Source organism: Bombus terrestris, chromosome 7 (assembly GCF_910591885.1).
Source record: "Bombus terrestris chromosome 7, iyBomTerr1.2, whole genome shotgun sequence".
NCBI classification, from domain to species: domain Eukaryota; kingdom Metazoa; phylum Arthropoda; class Insecta; order Hymenoptera; family Apidae; genus Bombus; species Bombus terrestris.
Genome location: NC_063275.1, coordinates 17,238,921 through 17,263,888, shown reverse-complemented (window position 1 = coordinate 17,263,888; position 24,968 = coordinate 17,238,921). Strand labels below are relative to the sequence as shown.

At 47.1% G+C, this 24,968-nt stretch overlaps 1 protein-coding gene across 1 annotated transcript; it reads right to left on the bottom strand.

Moving 5' to 3' along the window:
• Positions 1 to 524: 524 nt before the first annotated feature.
• On the bottom strand, positions 525 to 24,098 carry LOC125385470. Its single transcript, XM_048407645.1, has 2 exons — positions 22,292 to 24,098; positions 525 to 1,011 (listed from the first exon to the last, which is right to left on the bottom strand). Exons 1-2 carry the CDS (start codon positions 22,444 to 22,446, stop codon positions 525 to 527), a joined length of 642 nt encoding a protein of 213 aa, XP_048263602.1. The 5' UTR covers positions 22,447 to 24,098.
• Positions 24,099 to 24,968: the final 870 nt, after the last annotated feature.

The window sequence follows — 24,968 nt, the reverse complement described above, 5'->3', positions numbered from 1 at the left end:
TCGGTGGTCGTTTATTACAGCGATATAAACGTGGCGGCGTGAGCGTTCGAATTTCTTGCAACTTTGAATGTACCGTGTCGTTTTTAATAATAATAGAACAACGTATATGTAGTACCTTTAATGGACTAAGAGTACTGTAAGAACGGGTTTGAACATTCGAAAAGGGAGCAACCAGGAATGCAGGTACTGTTAAAACCAGGCGCAAAAAACCTATCATTTGTCATACATTTATTCGTATAATTATTTACCACCACTATACGAAACGTCCCGTGTATAACTTGGTCGAGTCCCACGTAATGATCAAGTTTTCAATTACGTCTAGCCCCGAAACACGAACAAAGCGACGGTTACTCACGAGGCGAGTGGGCTTGAACAAATTAAATTAATCTCGCCGCGTATCTGCGGTCGTCGTAGATCAGAAAGATGACTCTGTGGTTTGCATCGACCACGGTAAATCGCTGTCTTGCACGCGGGTCTCTTCCCGCGATGCCAGTGCGTTTGACGGAATTAATTAGAATTTTCGCTCACCTTTTACGACGTTGCCGGCCCTGCTCGTGAATCTCGTTCAGGGAATGCCTGCGTCGATCGCGATTTCGTTTCTTCAGTGTCTTCCCCTCGCTACCATAGATCGGCCCGCCCCTCGTCAAAGTACCAAGGTCGCTGAAGGTGATCTTCTCGTGATGGTTCACGCTGGCGCATCGTTGTCGATCATGACCTTGAAGCTTCACGGAATTCCCGTGGCCAGCCTTTCGGCCGCCATTGTAAGCATGCCGACCGTGGTCCCTCGGCAGACTACAGTACAGATTTTGCGAAGTATAGATGGTCTTCCCGAAGGGCTTTTCGTTGCCGGGACTCTCAACCGCCACGCCGCTGGTCATTTTCGTAGCAACGCAGCCGTCCTGACCGCCCTTCGAGCCGCCTCCTAAATGTTCGCGCAACCATTTTCCCAATCCTCCGCCACTGCTACCGTTGCCAGCCTCCACAACCGTCGAGGAGTCCCCGTTCTTGCCTCTGAAACGAGTAAAGTGGGTTCACGTGTTGAGATACGTCTACCGAACGCGGCATACCTATATCGCAGGTAAAAGTCCATCCCCGATATACATATGAGGCTATGCGAGTATAGTATACGAGTACCTATTTCAGTTAGCCAGTAAAATAAATACACATCTATGATATTTTATTTTTTATACGAGAGCAGTATATATTTTATAGTTTAAGTTATGCGAATATTGCGGGAACGTTGTAAGATTTCTGATCGTATAACTAGTCATAAACGAACTATACGCGCCCTTAATTTATCATTGGAAGCCTTCTAAACGTCTTGGAATAACATTTAATCAACTCTTGAATGCTCTTAAAGTAAGTTATTCGCTCTGAAGTTATATCCAACAATCATCAACGAGTAATTTTTATATCGTTTCTTCTTCCATCGTCCTTTCGTGACGAAAATCGAGGGGTGCAAGGTCTTGGCTTTATGGAGAAAAACGAGAAGCGAGATCGTGCTGGCTCGTAAAAATGAGCGTGCCGAACAATCGATAAAAGGCAGGAAAAAGGGAAATGAAGTGGCTTGGATCGCGAGCCAGCCAGTTCGAAACAGAGCGTCGCACAATAGAGATGCAATAATGGCCTCGGTCCGGCAGTTTCGATTTCAGCGTCGAAGTCGGCGAGCCGATGAAGAAAGGCCGTGCATGTAACGAGACAAAAAGTGAAGAGAAGAAAAAGGCCGGTGGAAGGAGAGAGGAGGCCAGCCAGAAGACGAACGAGAGGCGAATGAATGGCACACGGCCTCGGGGGAATCAGGGCAACTGCTTTATAATAATAAGGGCCATGTAGGACGAAAGAGAGACGGAGAAAGAACGAGGGAAGGGTCTCTGTGTAGTTAGGACGCGGTGACCTTGGCAAGGTCATCGCTACTTCTGGCCATCGCCGCTAGGAGCCGCCACCGCGTGGCTTGGTCTCGTCTTACCATTACCTGACTTCGGTTCTTCTTTATCGATGATTCTTTCGCTAGATCCTCCTTTGTTCTCGTTTTTTATCGAATCATTGTCCTGGAAAATCAACCGTGGTACGATTACTCGCGTGATACTATAGCAGAGAACTTTTCGAAGGTTTCATTCGAAGCGAGTCAGGCACGGTGAAGCGGATGCAGAATTGGTGAACCGATCTCGAAGAAACGCTAACCAATTCTTTGCGTCATGGTTATTATCTCGATTTATGACGGGCCGTGGTACCATCGAAAACGATCGAGACGTTGAACCATTCCAGCAGATAAAACGTACTTGGCGATTCGACGAGACGAAGCTTAATTAATTGCAGTAAAATTAATTAGCCGTGTAACGCAGGTTACTTAATTGACCAGCGAAGAGCGAATCTTAGGCATTCGTGATAAGAGGACAGTCCACCTCGTCGAAAGGCTAATCGAACAGCGAGATCTCGACCCCGGTCAGATGGGAAAAAGAGGAAGAAGGAAAAAAAGAAATGAAAGATACGGCAAGGAGCCAAGTGTTCGAAATGGAACGAGAAAGAGACGATTGGAGGAAAGGAGAAAGAGACAAGAGCAGTAGCCTCCAACCAGGAGTTTCGTGATTCTCTGCGTATTACCCAGTGTGTTACGCCACTGTATAAAATTCCGGTTCTGCAGCCCTCTCCGGAGACCGTTCGCGTACTCGTTCACCCCCCACGCTGTTATCTCCTTTGGCTTTTTTCCTGTCGCTCGTTTTTGTCCCGGGCGTGCTGCTCTTCCTCGGCCCAAAAGCGAGCACATTATCAGAGACCGCTCGTGAAATTTCGCCTCGGCCAATCAACGAGCTCGTCAGGTGTAAGGCGATTCGACCGCGTACCGGGAAGTAAGAACTGGAAGGCGCTATCTTGCCTCTCCTAACGAGAAGGAAAGTGATAACGCATTGGGCAATACCGTGACAGCTAATAAAAAACAAAGGTCAACCAACCACGGGAACCAAGAAATTTTATAACGAATACCTTGGCAATTTATTACACGATGGAAATAGGGTTTATTTAGAAATTTAATAACGAGTCATAAAGAATAATTAGCAAAAGTTGACGTCTTATAGAGATTTAGAAAGAAATTTACTATCAATTATTCCTTGTCGTATGATCTCGTTTGTTTCCATCAAAGACACGCTATGACGCAAAAAACGATAAAGCGATTCGATTTCCGACGTCCGAGACGAATCGGGACAAATTTAATCGCAACTCGATCTCCAAATCGACGATACTTAGCCTTGGCAATCCGTGATGTCTCGCTCGCAAATTTCCATTCGCTAAGCGATGCATTTGTATGCTCTCTGCTCATACCAGCGAGTCCACTTCTGTTTTTGCCGGGCTTCGTTCCATGCGACTCGTTCTAGTTTATTTGGAAACGCTATGGACCTTCGCGAGGGCCCGAGTTTGGCCAATACAGACGAGCGGCATTGTTCTAGAGCAGCAGCGTAGCCGTGACATTCGCTGATTAATCAATTCGTTTCTCGATCAATTTCTTCATTTGATTCGTCTTCATCCCTACTAGTCTTTGGTCACGATTCACTGACTTCGAATATAATTTCAATGTCAAACATCTTATCGAAAATTTACAAAATGATCGCTATTTTGTCGGTTCTGACGGAAACCCTCGATCTTTCCATGGCAAATATCAAGTAGGAATGAATAATTAGGCGAGGACAGGTTATCAGCATCGCAAGCGTGAAATATAGTTTCCCGCCTCATCGAATCGCCTATTTTTTTACCTAAAACGACAGCCTTGACTAATAACACGCGACAGGTATCGCATAAACGCATATCATTTTGGTTCTATAGAAACTTTGCTCTCTTACACCTTCTCAACCATGGATTATTAATCATCGGTTGACTCTTAGATCACGGAAGCGGTTTATCAGGTTTTCGAGATAAATTGGAGTAACACGATTTTATGGCACACCCTGTATACGTTTGCCCTACACCTTTTCGTGGCTGGATGGCCTGCACTCGGGCTGGTTCTCGTCCCTCTTACTCTTCGTCTCGCTCGCCAGCTCTTCGGGTTTTGTGTGGCTCGCTTCGCGAGATCCTCCGCTTCTTCTTGTTTTCTTCGTCCGTCGTCCTCTACGTGTTCGCCGTTTCCGTCCTTCTCGTGGCACACGGTTACTTCTCTCTCTTTGATACACGTGTCTCTCCTTTACTCTCTGTGGCTCCCCGGACGAAGGCAACGCGCCGCCTTTCCTCGACCGTGTTCCTGTCCTAACTGTCGCTTTGCATCCTTCTCCACGTCGATTCGCATCCGTTTCCTCGGACGTCCGCCGATTCCGGCCCTTTTCCAGGAAACCGTATGACGATTTCCTTTAACAATTTAACATCATCGAGGATGTGCCATTGCTATTCTGCGTAATCTTGTTGAGCTCGACCAGACTCAAGAATCTCAAAAGACGCCCACGCGACATATTCCAAGGTACGATGATAAGAAACTCGATCTGCAAGAGATATTTTTGTCGAGTGACCGACGTGCGTCTCTTATCGATCGAATAGTGTTATTAGTACGCGCCAGAGGCTAGTTTCAAGAATGTTTAAGAGGCAGGACATGAATTTCGATGGAAATTGAAAACTAGTCGCGGCTCGAGAAAACGGCATGAGTTTAACGACACTCGAGATAAACGCTTTCATTAATTAAATAAATTCCACTGTCGAAGTGTGGTCCAATTTAGAATTCATCTGCGAGAATTCCAACTTTGAAAGCTTCGAATCTCTACATCTCTTCCCTTTTAGTTCAAATTTACATCCTCCATCCTATCTCGTCCCCAAACGACTTTACCAAAGTACCCGGAAGAGGACCCGAGAGTCAGTGCAAACGTCGGTCCCTCTTTCACTCCCTTATACGCAAAACCGGCACGTCTTCTCCAAAAATCAAAACGAAAAGCGAAAGTCTCTCGACCAATATCTCGACAAATGGTTACCTTCCTGGTAGCAAAGGTCAAACGACGAAGAAGGAACAGAAGGACCCGACCATTCGTCGGTTTGCTTTTCGTCCGAATGCAAAGACAGACGGAGGCCGGTCAAACGCGAGCCGGCTGCCCGTTGCTGAATATAACGCGCGCATTATGTGGCTGCGTACCTATTTGGCGAAATTCAGCGTCAGCGTGGCAGTCGGTCGGCGCCTTTGAACCTCGACCGTTCACCGTGATACCTGGTCGCGGAAAGGCACACTCTCGCGGCCACGAGGCCACGAACCAGGACAATGCACCCGCTGTCTTTCCAGCGGATACTTCTCGTTCTGTGGCAGAGTAGTGCTTTAAGAGCACGAAGCTGCGTTCGTTCTCTATCCTTTCGGAGGGCTTATCGATCGTGATCGACGTGTACATCCGTGACTCGGCTTTCACGCAACGATGTCGCGTTGCGTGCCACGAATTCGTGGTGCGTGCACACCGCTGCGTCGCCTCTCCATATATGTTCGCGTCGCGAGATCAGGTCAGATCCATGGCTCCAGACCTGGAACGCCAACAGATCCCTTATCTCCACTGACGACGCTCAACCAAGTATACCGACGTATACGATACGCTTGTGTATCGGTTTTACTAATGCCCTGGCTGTTGTGACAGCCACCGTACACCGTCCTGAAGGATTTTAGGCGCGCCGGAATGTCGGACAGCAATAAAGCACTGCCGGAATTCGTAATTACGACTGGACGGGTCACGATCTGTCACCGGTCGCAAACGATTCCGTTGTTTCGCTCGAACGATTATCTAGTGACTCAGCGGGACGCCACTTCATCCTGAGTGGTCCATATTGTTCGTCCCGCTCACGGAAGCGTTCGGTTCATCGTCGTCGAAAGTTTCAACGAACGATCCGGTGAACGATCCGGAGAATAATGCAGCGAACGTCGCGGATTCGCGAGCGCGTGCCTCAATGGGACGTCGTAGAAGTAGGGAAAACGGCGAGCGTTATTAACCCATTACCGCCCACCGATCGCTGTGGCAGGGTTAACATAATTCATGAAGCTGCCAGGGACTATAACGGAATTATGCACGCTAATAGATTTCAATCCTCGGTCTAGTCGCGTTGGTCGACGCACGACAAACTGTTATTAGCCGACCGAGCGATTAATCAAAGCCGGTTCCACGCGAAAACGCGTTTCTCCACGGTTCCAGGTTTCAGGAGGTTTTTCTCCTATCGTCGCGCGCTCGTTTCTCGTAGCTCGTTGGCTTCGTTCGACAAGATGAACGATACACAGGCGAGCGTGTTCACTGTGGGTCGCTGTGCGTGGACGACGCTTCACGGCGGTTGCGTTTTTCAGATCAAAGATAGCAATTAAGCCTTCGATGACCGTCATTTTTGTCGAGTGGAGGCGCAGCTCGTCGACCACGCTCGTGCGTGTTATCCGGGATATCTGCGCGAGCGTACACTTCCGCGACCCGTGAATTATTTTTTGCCACTGCTTGCCTTGCTGCGTCACCGATCGAATTAAACGACTTGGAGTTCGTTACATGCACCGGGTCGTTCGATCGCCTAAAGCGATTCGACACGCTTGGAACCACATTGTTCCCTGCTTTCGAGCGCACCCTTTTGAAGGAATTAAAAATTCCAATAAAAATGTTACGAATAACAACAATACACCGTGTTCACACCTAGAGTGGCGACGAGGTGGAAAAAAGGACAATTGAGAAATAATTTGAGAAAGCACGATGGTTTATGGTCGCGTTAAAGACGATGTTACCTACTTGATAGAATCATTTGAACCGTTTGCTCTCTTCCAGGAACCACATTGATCAACTGCATAAATTGAAAAATACAGGCAAGTGATGATGTTACAAACACCGTTTTTCAAATTAATCTTAGAATTTACCATCATTTGTATAAGCTTCGAATATAAACGACTAATGAACTTACGCAAGTAAGTTATTTGTATGTAAGTAATTAAATATCGCAAACTTGTACGAGTGAATGTAACAGAAAGAGATACGCGAAGATTCGATCGTCGTGACATTTTACGCCTCGACCAGAGACAGAGGTCGTGATCCAGATTACTCGTTCCCTTCGTATCTGCTTTCTTGGTGGTGGCTGAGGTCAGAAAAGCCGACGGTTCGAGTGGAAGACTGCATCGGATTCGACAAGATCGTCCTCGTCATCGGTGAAGTCCACCGCGACCCTCCGTGGCAAAGGTCACGAGGTAAGGTTTTGTTTAACGGTATCGTCCGTCCGTCCACGATGCTAATACCTCTCGGTACACGATCATTACTCGGACTGTTGGGACACTGATTGGCTCGTTACGTCACACGATCTTACGCTAATGATCCCAACAAGGCACCGGATATCTTCGATCGATTGGACCGTTTCGGAGGAATGTGAACGGGTTACGAGCTACGCTTGCTCGACTATGGATCATGCGGGAAAATCGATCCGATTTCTTCGACTCGAGGTCACTCCCAGTGTTGAATTCCAAAATACAAGGTTACACCTATGAGAAAATACTTATGCATATCTATCGTTGCGGTTTCGTAAACTCGTTTTTGCCTGTCTTCGATTTGAAACGTTGATTTATCTATGTTCGGTATCTACGATATAATTCCATTGCATGCTCTGCTCCAAAGCAAACAGAGTAGCTATCTACGCGATTTAATCGAACTTCTTCTTTCGCCATTCTTTTAATATCGTCTTTTATTCGAACCGTTTTACGGTTTTTTTCTTCGCGTGTAAACGTATTGCGATATTCTTACGCGTAATACGCTAATAACCATCGACGAGTGTATTTATCGAGCCTGAGTAAAACGAGAATGTGAGTTAGTCGTATCTGTAATCACGAGTTTTATGCTCACAGATGAACGCGCGCAATGCGTTCCTAACCGCTAATCGCATAATTCTGAAACTCCTGCCTTCTAATTACATTTCCCCGTAATTTGTTCTAATAATCGTTCATATCGTTAACTCAATTAATACGACGATAACTTCCACGTATCGACGAGGTGTTTTTCTGCGATTCGTTTTGTCCGACACACGGAGTTCCATAAGAGCCTGGCGATCACGCGAACAGTGCCGGGAATTCGAGGTGGCCGTCACCTTTTGCCAAGCATTTGCCGATAATCGCGCGAACGGAAATTATGCCCAGGTAACGACGCGGTGTTCTTGCGGGGCACAAAGGTTCGACCGCTCGTGGAATTCTCCGCGCGTCACTGTGTCGCTATATTTCCCGACAATGAGTAGTAAAGCTTGGTGATATACGCGAAAAGGGACAGAGGTGTCGGTTTTTGCGCGGCGCGGATTTGCGACAGAGGAAACCAGAGTGGAAGAGGCTCCTTTTGTAGATGGAGGATGAAAGTCGAAGAAGGGGAGAGAAAAAGGGAGAACGCTTGCCTGTGAGAGGAGAAAAAAATGACGGTTGTCCTGCAGCCACGGCTGCAGTCTGTAAAAATGTTTCGCCGTACAGGCAACCGACAGGAGCAGAAGCAATAGTAACGAACGCATTTGAATACCGCCTGTCCTTGGAGAGTATTGTCTGCTTTCCTTCTTCTTCTCTTTCTGCCTCCGTGTCTTTCGCTTCGCCGCTGTTTCTCGATTCTCTTTCTCTTAGCTCCGACTAATCTAATTATACCGACTGTTTCTGCAATGCGTATGTACGTTTGCAAGTGCGTAGCGCAAGTCTTGTCGAAATACACAGCTACTTTTGCTGAAATTAGGGGAAAATTTCGGAAACCGCCATCAAGGTATTTTCAAAAATTTCAATTAACTGTATGAATCACAGCATTTTACTCTGCTTTGTCCATTATCATAGAAAGCGAGTGAATAAAAACGAGAGCAAGGAACTGCAGGGATTCCTGTAACGTCCTAATGAAGTGCTCGAGTCAGCGCGGAGGAATCCAATCAAGAATTATAATTGGCTAGCGATTTTCCACGATTTCTCGATGTTGGCGCGATAACAGCGCGGAAGAAGCGATGTAAACTATAATCTCCGGACGCTCCCCCGATATACGCGTAAATGTCTAATCACGCGGGAGAGGCAGGGCGTCGGATTTATAGGAGCGAAAAGCACCGCAGGAGACAAAGTTGTGCGAGCGAACGTGCAATTAGCGGGAATGTAAATAAGAAGATTATAATTTCGAAGCAGATGATCGTGGATATACCGCGGCATAGCCGCGCTCCTCCTCTTTAACGAGTTGCCGCTCGCGACCTTTTTGCGCCAGTCAAGCCGGCCGACGCAGGTTTTCATATTACGCGCGCGAGCGCACGACACGGAGGGAGGAGCAGCCGATGGAGCAACAGTGGGCGTGCATATATTTGCTGTCAAACTATGAATCCGAGAGCTCTTTTATCGTGAACGCGTCTTATAATTACACTGTCCGGGTCACGCTCCTATAAACCACGATCTTAACGCTTCTGATCTTTCTATGCAATTCGAGCTATTTGTTCGAGAGATTTCCATCCATGAACCATGTTTTCATCTCGAATGAACCTTGGAGGGAGAAAGAAACAGAGAGAAATTCTCCGAGTTTCGAAAGTTCCTTAAAATTATACTGGATATGTTGCGCGCTAACTACCATATTTCCTGATGTATTTATCTCCCAAACGCTCGTTTATTCGCCACTGTATACGCCGCATAGTTTCTAGTATTCGAACCAGAGAAAGTGGGGATTCGATTTCATCCGGTAAAATCCTCCGTCTCAATGGCACATCGGTATTCTCTTAAACTCTACGGTTGACTGTCCCCAAGGCGGCAGAAACTAAGCTCCAAACTGCCGCATTACCATCTCTCGCGATCTACGTGGCAACAAGTTCCCGGTAGACAGTGGTATTCTCGGCAGCATCTAAAATCGAAAGGTATCTAGAAGCGCATCGAGGCTACTGCGATGTGCCACGGGCGGTCGTGAAAGCGTCACATGACCGGTAGAGATCGAATAATCGGCGCGGTATGCCAAGCGGTCGTGGAAGCAACGAAATGTTTAGCCGCGAAATGGGAGCGTAATCGTGGAACAATATGCACGGGAGAGCGGCTATACTGTATCCCCGAGTGGAACGGGAGGCAGCGGCGCGAGCAGCCGGTTACAACGACACTCTGTGTAAGCACGAACGCGTAGCTGATGTACATACATTTCCGCGAGCGTTACATGCGCTATGGGTGCACCCCGCGTGCGCGACGTAACGCGGTGCACCGCGCCACGATATAAACATACGTGTCTTATGGTTCTGCGCGGTTGCACGATGCGGTACACCTTGGCCGCGTATCGCGTACACGTGTTCACGTACAGTTGCTCACGAAAGTATTCGTTCGTACATAGAAACCTTCTATGAATATATTACGTATCTTATACGCAACATTTTGAAATTTTATTAGCAGTGTAACGAGACTCGGCTATCGTGATTATATCGGTAAAGTTTGAAACAAATCTAAAACTATCGTAATTGTTCGTTTATCGCGTTCTTGTGACTCGTGCAAATAACTTTCTTTGCCTACACTCGTACAGTACTACTCGTAGATAATTTTAATCGATTAATTTTCCTTTTTGATAATCTTGACTTATTAATTATCTTGTTCTGTATGAAATCGGTAGATATTCCAATATTTATGAACAAGGGTGTACGTGCACGCGTTTAAAGTCTACGTTCGTTGCCGGTCGACAGCGCGCTCCGGGGCAAGCGCAAGCAACGCTACGTGGGCTCGTTATGGTTTCTCCGGCTCGATAATGCTCGATCGAAATGACCCCGCCGTGAAATACGTAGCAATCACGGCACCGCGATATGCACGACGAGGTGTGCGCGACCCCGTCGACGAAATGCCTGAGACGCGTACGGATTGAGACTTCAGGCGGTCTTAGAGAGTTCTCGATACAGACATAGTCTCGGGTACCATCGAGTAGCTACGGTGTATGCTTACCGTTTCTTTCGCGATTACTTCTTGGAAATCTTGAGAAAAGATGGGACACTTCAAAGAATGAAGCTACCAACGATTCGTTTGCTTCTGGTTACAACCAGCGGAACGAAGGAAGTTCGAGAAGTCAATCCGTTAAGCGAAGTACCGGTGTAAGAAGATACAGACATCGCAGGTTCGAAGGTTGACTCTCCATCCTTATAAAATATTCATTACACTCTGCTACTTTCAGGTCATTGGGGCTGCTGTTGGAAACGCGACCGCTTGCTGTTACTCTCACGGAATTCGATCTGGCGCTATGTTGATTAAGTGGATGACAAGTGGTTGCTGCCGGGACTCTCGCTTTACGGCGTGCTTCTAGAATGGCTTCGATCCGGTCGTGATTTCGAGAGGCCGGAATAGACACGACTTCAGGAAACGATAACTCCGGGTGTAAAGAAAAATCGTTCTCCGGGTTAAGGCGTGAACGTGAAAGTGAATTTCTTTAAATTGCTAAACTCGTACTGTGATCGATAGAAAAAGATAAACAAAGTCGCTATATATAGGTATCCTTTAGATACGTTACAATTTGTGACAAAATTCTTTTAACCAGAGATAAACGACACGATGCGATGAAGTTATTTCAGCAAACGTAATCCAAGATCACGACTATTGTTTCAAACATTCGACGCCAATTTCCAGCGCTTCATGGCGGATCGACGTATCGTCGCTGGAAACGCGTTAATTACAACGGATGCTCGCGGAATAAATTTCGCGATGGCGGAAGAACGTCGTCCTCGCACGCGAAATCGCTGTAACGATCTACGAGGGATCGTTCTTCGTGGCTGAAGTTTATTTTTGCGCAGAGTTCGAACGAGGAAGTGGACGATCCGATGATCGAGCGATCGTTCTTCGGGGGTAATGCAACGTGTAAACAGCGCGTGCACAACTCGTGTTCGCGAAAATGATACGTGCGCGTCGAAAAAGGGAGGAGCGCGAAACGATGGGGGCTGTACGAGGTGGTTCGATCGAGCGAGGCACGTCGATTTGTTTAGGTGAAATTACGTGGATGACCTCGACCCCGGGTCGAGCCGGAAACACGCTGCTATAGTTCCCGTGGTCGGCGTCGACAGGCCCCAGCGCATCGAAGGGAAGATTAATAACGTTTCTTCGCCCTAAGAATAACTATACAAACGGCCCACGCAACGGACTACGTGCTGTGTTTGTATGATAGCTTAGTATTTCGTCCGGTAACTATGAATATGTATTACGATTTTCGTGGAGAAATACCGGAGATTTTATATAAATAATGGAAGATGAAAATTTAATGATTATAAAAGATTTTGGTGAAAAACAACATAATTTGAGATATTGGAAGATCGTGTATCATCCTAACTACTATATTTAACATTTTCGCGTAATGATGTAAATTCTCTTGAACAAAAAGCTCACGTTTCTAAACACATCAGCACCTATTATTGGTGGTATACGGCGGCTGACTAGAAAATCGTACGAAAGCAGCGCGGCAAGGAACGTGTTAACCAGGGAACGAGCGATAATCGCCGGCGAACGAGTTGGTAGAACACATTGAATCGGTTAATGCGACAAGAAACGGCGATGGAGCACAGTTATGCCAGCGATTTCACTGTAATCCGTCGCAAATTGGTGTAACGGCGACCGAACGATGCTGGTATCACGTTCACCGTGCGGCTCCGGCTTCAGCGAATAATTGCGCGGCCGGTTTATTTTTAATTGAATTACACGGGGACGCCTCTCTACACGGTGCTTCCCGTTGGATAACAGTGCCACAAAAGGCAGCATGATCCATGATGCAAGAGAACCGAGCGAGTAGAGTTCAGATGGCGGCCTGACTTCGACCTCGCTGGAATATAATCGACCGGCGTGCTCCATTTCCCGCGAGATCGCGTCGCCGATGGTTACCGAACGGCTTGGCACTCGGCACCCGGCACCGATGGAAGGGCGAATGGAAGCGGCAACCACACGAACCTCCGATCCTTTTAAGCGACTCGGGTTTGCACGAGTTCTAGCGGAGTTCCATGGGTGGAGCGTGGTTCACGAGGTCGGGTCAAACGGACGACTCTAGTGCAGTCGACGAGCCTGCTTGAAAGACGCGGATGCCTCGGAGATCGTGGCGGATGAGAAGATGAGAAGAGAGCCTCTAGAAACTTTTCCAGAGAGGTTGGAACTCCTGTGTTGAGAATGAATCGAGAAAAATTTGTTTCATACAAATAAAACACGCGTCTGGAGCTCCGATTCGTTGTTCGTTAGTGCGCTTTTTGTTTGCGGGAGCTGCTAATTTGGTATTGTAATAGAGTGGAAAAGAGAATGAAAAGAATAAAAGAAGGGTAAAGGTGAAGGAAAGTAGGTTTCATCTGGGACTTGTTAAATAGTCAGCAAGGTAATCGAGCGACCCACTGTTTTAAATGCCGGTAATCAACTCTAGATAGCTTCTATTTGAATAGGACCTACAGAAAAGTCAAGGTAGTGTCAATTGTGGGGGTCGCAAATAATTTTCTACGTAAAGCTGTATGAAAGAAATGTTGGCTGAAGGGTTCCCGCGAATTCCCGTTAGCTTGACCATTTAGTTAAGCCATTCATTTCGCTTTTCTTTAGAACATTCGCGGCAAGAAGAAATAAGAATCGAACGAATCCCCTCGGGCTTTAATTGCATGTGCAGTATGCACTTGCCCGCCGGTCTTCTTGGCTTGGCTGATTCAGTCTTCCCGATTGCACGGTGAGCTTTATTAAAAACCTTTGTTCACGACGCGCACACGAACACCTCTAATCGCGTATCGCATACACCACCACACATGGGCACGCACAAAAGCTTCGGGACTTGTCTGTCAAAGCAGTAACGTAAGAAAAATCCTATTAACCGCCGTAACGAGGTTCCCGCTAAGCCGATTGCGGCGCTGATTAGACGCTGGTGTAAAATGACATGCTAAAGTAATTAGGATCGGTGTAATGTGACGTATCTCGAGTCGCGAATCTCCCTTCATGGCTCAGGTTCTTCGTTACCCAATTCTAGATACAGTTTCGCCTTCGAAAATGCTTCGACACGTAGTTTCCCTACCTAACAATGATCGAAGAAATGCATAGATACGTCACGCAAAGTCAACCAGAGAGAACCGCATCAGGAGTTAAAGATTGCGGAAACGTAATGGCAATCGTAAACTCGGTTAGAAACGTCTTCCGAAGATCGTAGAGAAATTACGGAATACACGAGGCGTTAGATAGTAGCTTAAATACGATATTTAGGTGGGCGGATGTTAGAAAGTCTGCGAACGTGGCTGCAGTTTGTTGATCGCGTAACAGCCGTGCATCCCATCTTATCCGCATTCGACAATTCGCCAATTACTTTTACGTAAGTGACCGATGATATTAACCCGCGAGACGTGGCACGCATCTGCGCCTTTCGACTCCTATTTTTCATCCACGACATTCACGATATTCGCTCTCTCTCTCTTGTCGCGCAACAATTAATTACGCTGTGACGTAAATCACGCGACTATGGCATTTATTAAGAGAGAAGAGAAAAAAGAAATTCCTTTTCCACGTGGTTTCGTTGTATCCCTTGTATCCATATATCAAACAATTGCGTATAAATAATTCAGCTGCGATTATCCGAGGAAACGAGTCGAGGAGCATCGGCAATTACGAAAGGGAGAGGTAATTCGAAGATGGCCGACTAGGAAATTAATAGAACGGTAAGCAAGCCGCAGTCTACCCTCGGTACAGTCCCTTTTTCAAATTGCCGTTCGATCAGTAATCAGAGCTCGTTCGACCGAGCGCGCGATTTATAACTTCCACTTTACTTCTGCGGGAGAATCGTTGGTTCGGTACGAATCGCGCAAGTACTTTGCGACCTCCGGTTCTGGATCCGCGACCATTCAGTTCTATCGATCTGTGGCGCCACGTTAGACCCGCGCTTAATAGTTTCCACTTCGAGGAAGCTTTCGTCCCCGAAGGCTGCGCGATAAATCGCGTTATGGGATTTATCAGGGTGAAATATTCGTTGGCAGTCCCCTTTGGCGAGTAGTGGGAAACATAGTGCACGCGGGCCAAGAACCAAAGAGGAGAGAAAGGGAAAAAAGGAAGGAAAAGGTGGAGAGGAAGAAGAGACGAGCGATCGAGAATTCAGAGAGCAGTCGGGTTTGCCGACCGGAGCGCTCACTGACCCCTGACGGCTCCGGCACCAAAGCGGACGTCACGAGAAACCTTTACCTTCGTTACCTTGCTAGTATTTAAGGATCTTCCTTGGCGTGCCGTACATACGGCTATGCAGGCATTTAGATCTTTATCCGATCCTCCCCGTCAGGAGCGAGTACTCCAGTGAACCTGAAACCTCCTCGAGAGCCATTATCGGTTCCCGAGATACTCACCGCCCGCTGAATTACCTGTGAATTTCTGCCTCTCTCCGTCCTTAAGTGTGCCGTAATAGGCAAAGAAACATAGGCCGATGTTATTCGAATATTCAGCTAAACTTTATACGCCGCATCCACTCCGGCTACCAGATCTCTTCCCGCTTCGTTACCCTCGCCAGTTACCCTTCCTTCTACGTTCACGCAACGAAGAATAATACACCTTAGCTCGTTAACGATCGAACAGTACCGCTCTTACCACCCCGTGTTTGTAATTCCCGCGTTAAGTACTCGGCAATTATTCGAATTCGCGCGTGCAAGCGACGGTCTGGTCGACCCTCAGGACACGAAACTGTTTCGACGTAATACACGGGAACCGTCTTTAATCGAACCAGCTCGCGCAGCTTCCGAGCCAGTTTTGCCCGTTATCTTGACTCATCACTTTCCTTTGAAGACCACCGAAACGACGCGATCGAGGAAGGGGAAGGAGACGCTTCCCGATGTTATTTATCAAGGGCTGCTGTTCCTCGACGTTTCTTGCGATCAGATCATCGCTGATAACGGTACACACCAACGTGGAAGCACGCACGCGCGTTTCACGCGTGTCTTTGGCTTAGTTTCCTGTCGTGACCACGGATAGCCGCGGAGACGCGAACTGTTCGATAGGTATACGATCGCGTACTCCGCACTTTTTTTTACCCTCCCTCGTGTACCGAGTGTAATAACAGAAAATTGCCGTAACGAGAGTATAATGTTCCGGCGAAATGTCAAGGATACCCTTTGAGAATTCGTTCGTTCGACGGCGTGTTTCGTGTCACGCTGCTCAGGAAAAAATCCCTCCTTTTAAAGTCCCGGCGCGCAGCAACGATTGCGACAGCGTCTTTCGTCATTTAGAACGTATCAAATTGGATCGTTGTCGGCGCGATTTTGCATTGTCGAGGAAACACCGTCCACCGACGCGCGTGGGCGTTCGATCAGCCAAATGGATCGCACTTAGTTAACGGGGCGCAAAGTAAATGATAGACCAGAGGTTCTTAGATATCGAATCACGTAATATTAAAATAAATGCCTTCATAGAATTATAAATTATAAACAACTGTAGAACATTTACGTTCTAGATTGTAATAATTTTAATAGTGCAATCCCACGTTCGTGCATTTAATAGGAATCGCCTTCTACGGAGGCAGCATTGGCAGCAACTCGCAGTATAGAATCCATGTACCAACAGTTTATCTGTGTAGGATGAAGAAAAGGAATAACGCGTTTGACATCGCCGGTAATCGTCGATTGTATCCGCTGAAACATTCCCCCTAATTTTCGCCGAGGATCAGATGTAATTCCTTCGGTTGATTCTCGCGCTCACCCCTCGAGGAATAGCTGTTAAAACTCGCATTGACCGCGTAGAATAGCCGCGCGGCGTTATGCATCATTTATTCAGTGTACGAAGAGCGTCCGGTGCCGTGTGCGTGTTCTCCCCTGAGGCTCACAGCCTTCAGAATGACATCGACTGTGGGACGTTGGTTCGCGAGACTTTGCGATAGACTCGTGTCAAGGGCAGAAACCAGAGAATCGCATGCCATTTATCACCGCCTGGTACGGACGTATTCTTAAGTGGATACCATTGTTCGAATACTTCCACGCAGATACCATCCGCGTCGATTGCTACGATGGAAAAACGTAGCTGGCAATATCGCATCTACGAGCCTACGTATACATATACAAACTGTTCCGTTTAAGAAGTCATGAATCGAACGAAGTTCACAGAACGGAATATACGTACGGAGACTTACGAACCGTTCCATTGAATCGAAGGAAATCGAACGTTTCCAGAGGACCAAAGTGAAACGAAGCACGATGACGCTCGATCAACGTCAGAATCGAGTCCGCGCAGATCTGTAACTCGATTACGTAAACTAATGATAGACAGCGATGTAGCATTTATGGATTATTTCGAAGGCTCGCTGCGGAAGATCCGAGAGTCGGATAGCGAGGTGCCAAGTTTCATAAGCACGTCCTTGCTTATCGGTTATCCGGATCGGCCTGTAACCACGCGGATTCCTCCCCCTTCCCCGGTTTTATAAGCCATCCAGCGTATCGTATAGTACACAACAATGAAGCACGGAACGGCACGCTGGAAACCGTCTAAACGGCTTATCAGTCTTCATCGGATAATATCGGTGCCTGAACCTGAACGTAATGGTTATGAGTAATAGCCAGAGATCGTGGCGGCGCGGGGTCGGATCCGGTGAACCGTACACGGGAATACGAGATTCAGATACAGGTACCGAACTTGCCGCAACCCGTTACGCATTATCTACCTTGGCTAGCGTTTTCTGCCACCGATTTGTCTATTGTGCCATCACGACACCACGACGACCACGGTCGTGCGATTCCTTTCAAATTTGTTCCGGACGGAATGCAAAATCGACGAACAATACCCTGGTACCAGTCTGTACCGGTTACGCAAGCATCTCTGGTCCACTCTTAGAGCTCGATATTGCTACAAAGATATTGTTGACGATCTTTCGACCGTACGGATGGATCGATCGACTGGCCGAACCGGGTCCAGAACCCGGATGTTTCTTTCATTAAATCGATTTCTTTTTTCTTCCCTCTCTCGTTCCATCAGCCCATTCTTCGAGCAACGATAATCTATGATCCATTTTGTTGTTTCGTTTGGACGAGCGTTTGTTAAGGCATCTATTATTCGATAAACGCGCAATTTGCGCCTTTTAATCTATCGTAAAGCGATTTTCTGCAGTTATTTGTCTACGTATTTTATAATTTTGATTACATATTATACGGTACAGTCAGATCAGTCTGCTTTCAGCTGGTCTGTCTGAAAGACGAAACAGCCATAAACGCTGGTTTCCTGAATCGGCCGCATCGATCAGAGACTACTTTCGCATTTCACGGTTTCGTTTCTCAGGCCGTGCAGAAATTACACGTTAGACGACGAACCTTTCGACCGTTTCTTATTCGAGATTAATCGAACGCTGAGACCGACGGGAAGAGTGGTCGCTCGTCTCAGATGCTCATCGATTTAAAGCTCATTAGCATGATTTACATAAACGGAAGCTCCATTAAAAGGAGCCTAACGGTCGGTCGAGTCGACTTACTTTTCCCTAATCGCGGAACATCGGAGTCGATCGAACCTCGCCTGCCTGTTCGATTTCTCACGTACCCACCGATAAAATCGCGATGAAATGCACGCATAACAGGTTCGAACAAGTGTATTCGTTCGCATGACCTCGTGTTCGATAAATAAAATCAACGGTGTATATTGGAGAAACGAAGGAGAATTTATCGACACGGATGCAAACGATGACGATTATAAATAAAAATAAGTTCGTCGTGTCCAATTATGGTCGTTTGTATGTATTTTGCGTAATTTATGTCTTCGAGTCTGTCATTCCTTTTTAGAAAAATCTATATCACTAGGAAGAGCCGAAGCTACTTTAGCAAATGGTCGAGTCGGAATCGACTAACGATTTTCTCGCCGCGTGGCCAACTGAATCTCTGTTTATGCAGAGGACTTTCGTCGTTCCCAGGAAGCCGTGAAGGCTGGCATTCGCATTGATTGTCCATTTCCAAGTCATAAATAACGAAGATCGCTTCGGAGATCGTAGAATTACGAAAGAAGAGTCTCTCCTTGATCGATAATCTTATTTCGATAATTCTGTCCACCGTTATCCGAGAAGATTCAACCTGCGCTCGTCTATGGCATTATATTACCAAATGATCCGATTAAAATGCACCCCCGACGAATCTACATATCCCCTGAAATAATAAAATTCATCCCTGGATCATGACGAAGAAACGCAGATTCAAGGACAGCGTCGTCGAAAAGGGATGCGGATAACGTTCGTGCAATTTATCGGGTGAATCGATACGAGTGATAAATATGCGCGTATGCGGTTGATTGGGCGAAGCGCGACTGCGATCGTTCGTCGCGATGACCAGACGAACGCGAGCGAAGGGGAAAAGAGGCCAAGACGTGGAGGGTAGAAGGGTCTGAAGAAAGAGAAGGCGATTCATTAGTCGTACAACACGGAAGTGTTCGAACCGCACGGTTCCTCGACGTGTGTCGGCTTCATGGTCAGTGTGTGCGTGTTTGTGCGTGTGTGAGAGAGCTTGTTCGTGCGTGGCCCGGGTGTGTGTGCGTCGCTTGAGGAGGCTGCAGGGCCAAAGTCGGCTGTGGCCACGGTGGAGGGCCTTATTATGCGCGACGGGGGCCCCTGGACGAGCGAACTCGACGTTTCGGTCGATCCGGCTCAACATTAAAACCCGGAATATATTGCGGTAATTCTTTCTGTTCGATCTGCCGGCCAAGGATCGTGTATCGGCAGTCACCGCGCTCTTCCTCTTTCCTTAAGCGGATGGCATATCAGAAGGACGTTCCTCGACGAGCCTCCAGACGACTGCGTGCTCTAAGCGCGAATCGAGGCGTTCCAACGCGTACCACTGTTATCCTGATCGCACCATGCTAGCTACAATTTAAAAATTGTATTATACACATCCGCGCTTAAATGTCTTAGAACAATTATTAATTATATTTGCTAAAAGTAGAAACAACGAAGTAATTGTTAAGAAACACGAAAAAATATCATTTGACTTGACACTACATGTGACAGAGAGAATACTTAATAAGAAAATACCTATCCAGTGTATTCCAATTTATACTGCAAAATAATTTAAAGTTGATGATCTGCATTAAATATTAATACCACGTAAAGCGTAGAACGTGTTCTAAGATTTTCTAGCGGGAGTGTATAAAATGGAATGGCTGATGTGATCATTCTAATTTCTTTTCTTATTAATAGATTTTTTTTAATGATACGGATCTGGAACACTTTCAAGATATATACTGCAATTCCTTTTCACGAAGGAATATCACGGAAGGCTGACTACTTGATTAATTAATACCTCCAATCTTCTACTATACCTGATGTAAAATTTTCTTCGTGTTCGCAGCAATGTGCATAATTTAGAATTTAGAAGCTCGTTTTATCGCCAGAATTTCGTTTGCTACACGGTGCCCTGTTAGATTGCCTGATCGAGATTAATAAGAACACCGCGATCGTCTAGCTTGGCGAGGTAGAATTTATTTGGAACACGATAGCGTTATTAATTCACCGTGATTCTTCCAACAAACCTCGTTGTTCTTCGACGGGCTTGTTACCGTGTTGTACCAATTTACGATGTCCTTCCCGGTGTGTTTCGCGTGTGAATCGTTTATCGGCTGTCCTGGTGCAGGAATAGTTTCATCGTGTCGCAGTAAATCACGAGGCTACACGCGTTGAGTTCTTCATTCGATGGGCGCGAAGAAAAAATCCCCGATTCAAATCATTTTTTTGGAATATATGTTCGCAGGATCGCGTGGGCGACTCTTTGGAGGCGAGTACCGAATACGAAATAGTAAGGAAGCATACATCGTTCATACGTATTTGAATTATGATAATTTGAATGAAAAATGAAAACCCACTGCATATTTCAATATTTTTAGAAATCTGCAACATATTTAAATATTTTCGCATACTCCGAGAAAATTAATTTAACTAACTAAAAAAGTTTCATATTCTTCGTCCGATGCATCGACTACAAGAACTGTTATTCTTAACAATCTTAAAACCTGTCTTTTCATCTTTTACTTGAACTCGACTCCAGACTCAACCGTCTACCCACGACAATACACCCCTACACCGAGTATTTTACAAAAAAGCCAGTCGCATAAATCATTTCCAGCCAACACGGCATTTCTCAGTAGTCGTCGCGAAAGGTGTCGCGGTTTTTACCAAGACGCGAATCCCTTTGCATCGCCTACACACACATATACACGCGCGCGCACACACGCACACACACACACATATACGATCGAGTCCACGGCTGTATCTGTCGATAATATCTCGCGACCGTTTCTTGAACTACAAATGATAATTACTTTCACAGGCATCGTGCCCGTCGTTGGAATCACGAAGCCGACTGTCTCGGATTCCACGGTCGATTATTAGCAAACCTAGGTCTTCTCACGCACCGCAAGGACCGCGAATTCTGCAGATTACTTCAGCTTCCTGCTTCGTCGCGGCTCATTCTCTGGCTGCCGATCAACCGGTATACCGTTGCTATAATCCGAAGAATCCTTTGACTGGATGCACGGACGCTGCGAGCAGATTAGGCGACCACGTTGGGTTAGTTGGGTAATGATTGTCGGAGGGTTCCCACCGACCGACTAGGATCCCTTCGAGACTGATGACGTTCGCTGATTTACGAACTGGGAACCGTACGAGGGAACCGTTCGAAGGAACGCCGATCGATCCTGCACCTAGACATTGATCCTACTGCGCTATCATACGTTCAGTTTCGTCATAGATGCATAGTGGTGGCTTGACGTTTTAATTTGAAACGACAAATTGAGATATAGCGTTATTTAATTGATACTTCTCTGATGATAGTCGATGGTTATTAACACGTTAGGCTAGAACAAGATCATAGGGAGAGAATCATCGTGAGGTATCATTGTTCGTATTTTGATGTAGAGATTATCGTTGAAAAAAGGTGACAAACGTTGATGTTATAACGTAATTTCGTTAAATTCAAATGGGATACGTTCCGACTACCAGACTTTACGCTAACGTTCACGTCACGGGTTGTGGTACCATTAATAAGCCGCATAACGGTCTTCTGATTTTAATTTCATACGTTTTGCCAGTGTCGAGCATCGCGGCCTACGTATTTTCGAAATCGTGAAATTCCTTCTTTCGAAATTGGCCAGCGTATACATTAAAACTTCGATGATACTAAATACGATAAACACAACCTACTTTAGAAGATTCAACACGTCGCTGCGGCACAATATTATTAGTAGGTGGAAAAAGTTTCAATTTTAGAAATACTTTAAACGTCATTTGTAAACCTCGTTTAATCCGATGAATCAAATTGCCCCAGTAAAGCCAAGAAAATAAAAGAAACTACTCATTGCATAAAATAAATCTCGGCGATTCTAGCCTCGTACGTTTCTATTTAGACGCATTACCTCGTAACAGGTGTAATTTTACGGGCCGTGCCTCTTGCGAATGGTCTGTTTTCTTACCTGTTGCACTGCCTCTTGAGTTCCCGCCGGATACTGCTGCGCGTGCGGATGAACCTGAACGCTCCACTGCCCAGCGAGTTCGCTCTCTTTTCTCCCTTCTCGAACATTGGGAGCCACTGCTCGGCCTGTAGGCCATTCTGCACGCTGTCATCCATATCTGTCTCACCCTTGATCGTCGCGCCGGAGATTGTTCTTATCGGTCTCTCTTACGTTTCTCCGGAGTCACTTTACCGCACCCTCGTCGTCCGTACGATCACGACCGTATCGAGAAATGGAACCGCGACGTTTACAGCCTGCCGCGGTCTCATGGCAGAGTGTGTAGCAGCCTTTAACCTCTAACGGATCGGTCAAGTTTCTCGCGATGATGCTGATCGTCTCTCTTGATTAAACGAGCATCAGACTGCGGAAAGTAATAGTCAGAATCTTTACCGTCTGATCGATAGTATTCCTTTCGTTTCACCGTGCTCACGTTGCTTCGTCGAGTAGAACGATTTGTTCGTACAGTATCTCTCTTCTCGAAACGATTATTTTCCATCGAGAGACTGACCTGTGCTCGTCGTTTCCGGTATCATTCTCCGATGAAATTACGCGGACGCTCGTGGAAATATCTCCGAGTACCCGTTAAATTGCTCTTGATCGCGATTTTCAGATTACTCATGCGCGTGGCGTAGGCTGAAGCGGATTACATAACGGCCATCCTCGTACGCACGCAGCGACGCGCGTGTGCACGCACGAGCCTGCTCGTGACAGTGTGCTCGGTCCCGCGGCTCGCGCGACCGGTCTTCTCGTCCTACCAGTCGACTTTGACCAAACGATCGGCCGATGCCACCCTGCGCACCTTACCTTCGCACACTATGCCACGTTCGCTTCGTGTCCGTGTCGATGTCCCTCTACTTTTCAACGCTCGACAGAATCAGGTACGATGGTCTTCCACGAATTCGAATTTTCGGTGGTTAACGGTGTTTTCTTCGGTGCTCCCCTTCTTCGACGAACATCCGGCTCAACGAAACACCGCATGCACGCCCCGAACGATATTCGTCAAACGTGCCACGAGCAAAGTCTCTACTCTTGTTAGCGAAACTATTGCCGTAACCTCGACGAATACGCCGAGAAATACGATCCACCGAGATATCGAACCTCGTAGCCGGCAACTCGCGATCTCGTATTTCGTGGGCCGACCCGGAAGTTTTCGCGCGGACGGTCACGAACGGACGCCATCACGATGCCGAATACCGCTGATTTTCGTACGGTTCCTCACGATACGTCGTCTCACGATCTTAAGCTGTGGGTTGATTTTCGGACGACCCGATTGAAAGATCGCGACACACGCATTCTGGATCTCGATGCCGAAACCGATATGGTTCGTATGTTGGACAGTTTCGCGCCGATCGCGCGCCGTTTTCCCAAATCGGAACGCTACGCAACAGCGGTAGTTCCGGCTTCGTGGAAAGTCGCGTGTACGCGCGCGAGACGAGCGTCTGGCCGCTCGTTACCGCACTGATAGGATGTTCCGTAGTGACGTTGAACGCACGCTCGATGTGGAATACCGGCGTCGGTGCATCGGTTCACCGTTCGCGTTCACGGTACCAGCAGCAAATGTGGCCTCGAGTGGTAGCGCTCTGAAGCGACACCTGTGAGGAGACGCTACCCTCTTCCTCTTCTTCTCGTGCCTTCTTCCACGCCGCTGTTCGGCCGCTCGTCTCCCTTCCGCCGCCTCCTTCCTCTTGTTTATCTCGATAACGACGGGACCGTGAACACCCTCGCCGCTGCTTCTAGATCGTTAAGGGGCATCGCTGCAGCGTCAGCGAAAGGAGATGCGATCGCCCGCGAAATTGCCACCGATATCTCTCTTTACGAATTTTATGCTTGTTCGAATGTTTAATCTTCGACGATGTTTCGTCGATTCGTGTTCCTTGTCGGGACAAATATTTTGTAACGATATTTCCAATTACGGAGACACCCACGGTGAAGATACACAGGATGAAGCAACGATAATTATCAATCACGAATACAGGCCCCTTTTTAATATACTTATTCGTTGATCCGTTGGATAGCCGCGTTTTTCGATACACTTGCCAATTAACGAAGGCAAAAAGCCAGTCTGTCGACTTGGTCGCGTCTCTATTATAGACGCGAGAGGATCTTAACGATTATTACAGGGAATAAAACTACATGCGTCAATCGACGTGATCGAGCAACATCCTCGCAATAAAAGCACGTAGCGGCCGTGCGGTGTACCAACAGCAACTGTCCGGCGTTCCCTTTTCTCTCCTAACCCTGCGCTCGAGTTCGAGTTCCTTCGCGTTGGCTTTCTTGCGCTCCGATCCTTCTGCCCGTCGCCGAGCTCGTCGAATACTTGGTTCGGTGACTGTATACGTACCTATATATGTGTATCGTTCTGTGTATCTGTGTGCGTGTTTGTGTTTGTGTATTTGTGTATGTGTACGCCGTGGCCAAGTTGCATCGACAACAACAGCGACGACGGTAACGAGCGTGGATCGCCTGCGATGCGCTCGCCAATAAGGCTGGAGCTTAATTGCTCACCTGGTCGGTCGTCGTTTCGAAATTCTGGCCGTTTTCCGATCGAAACTACCGCGAACGATTAAGTTATGAAAGGAGAGTCGGATACCAGTCATCGATTAGGCAGATACCAGGCAGGAAATCGATCGTGAGAAAA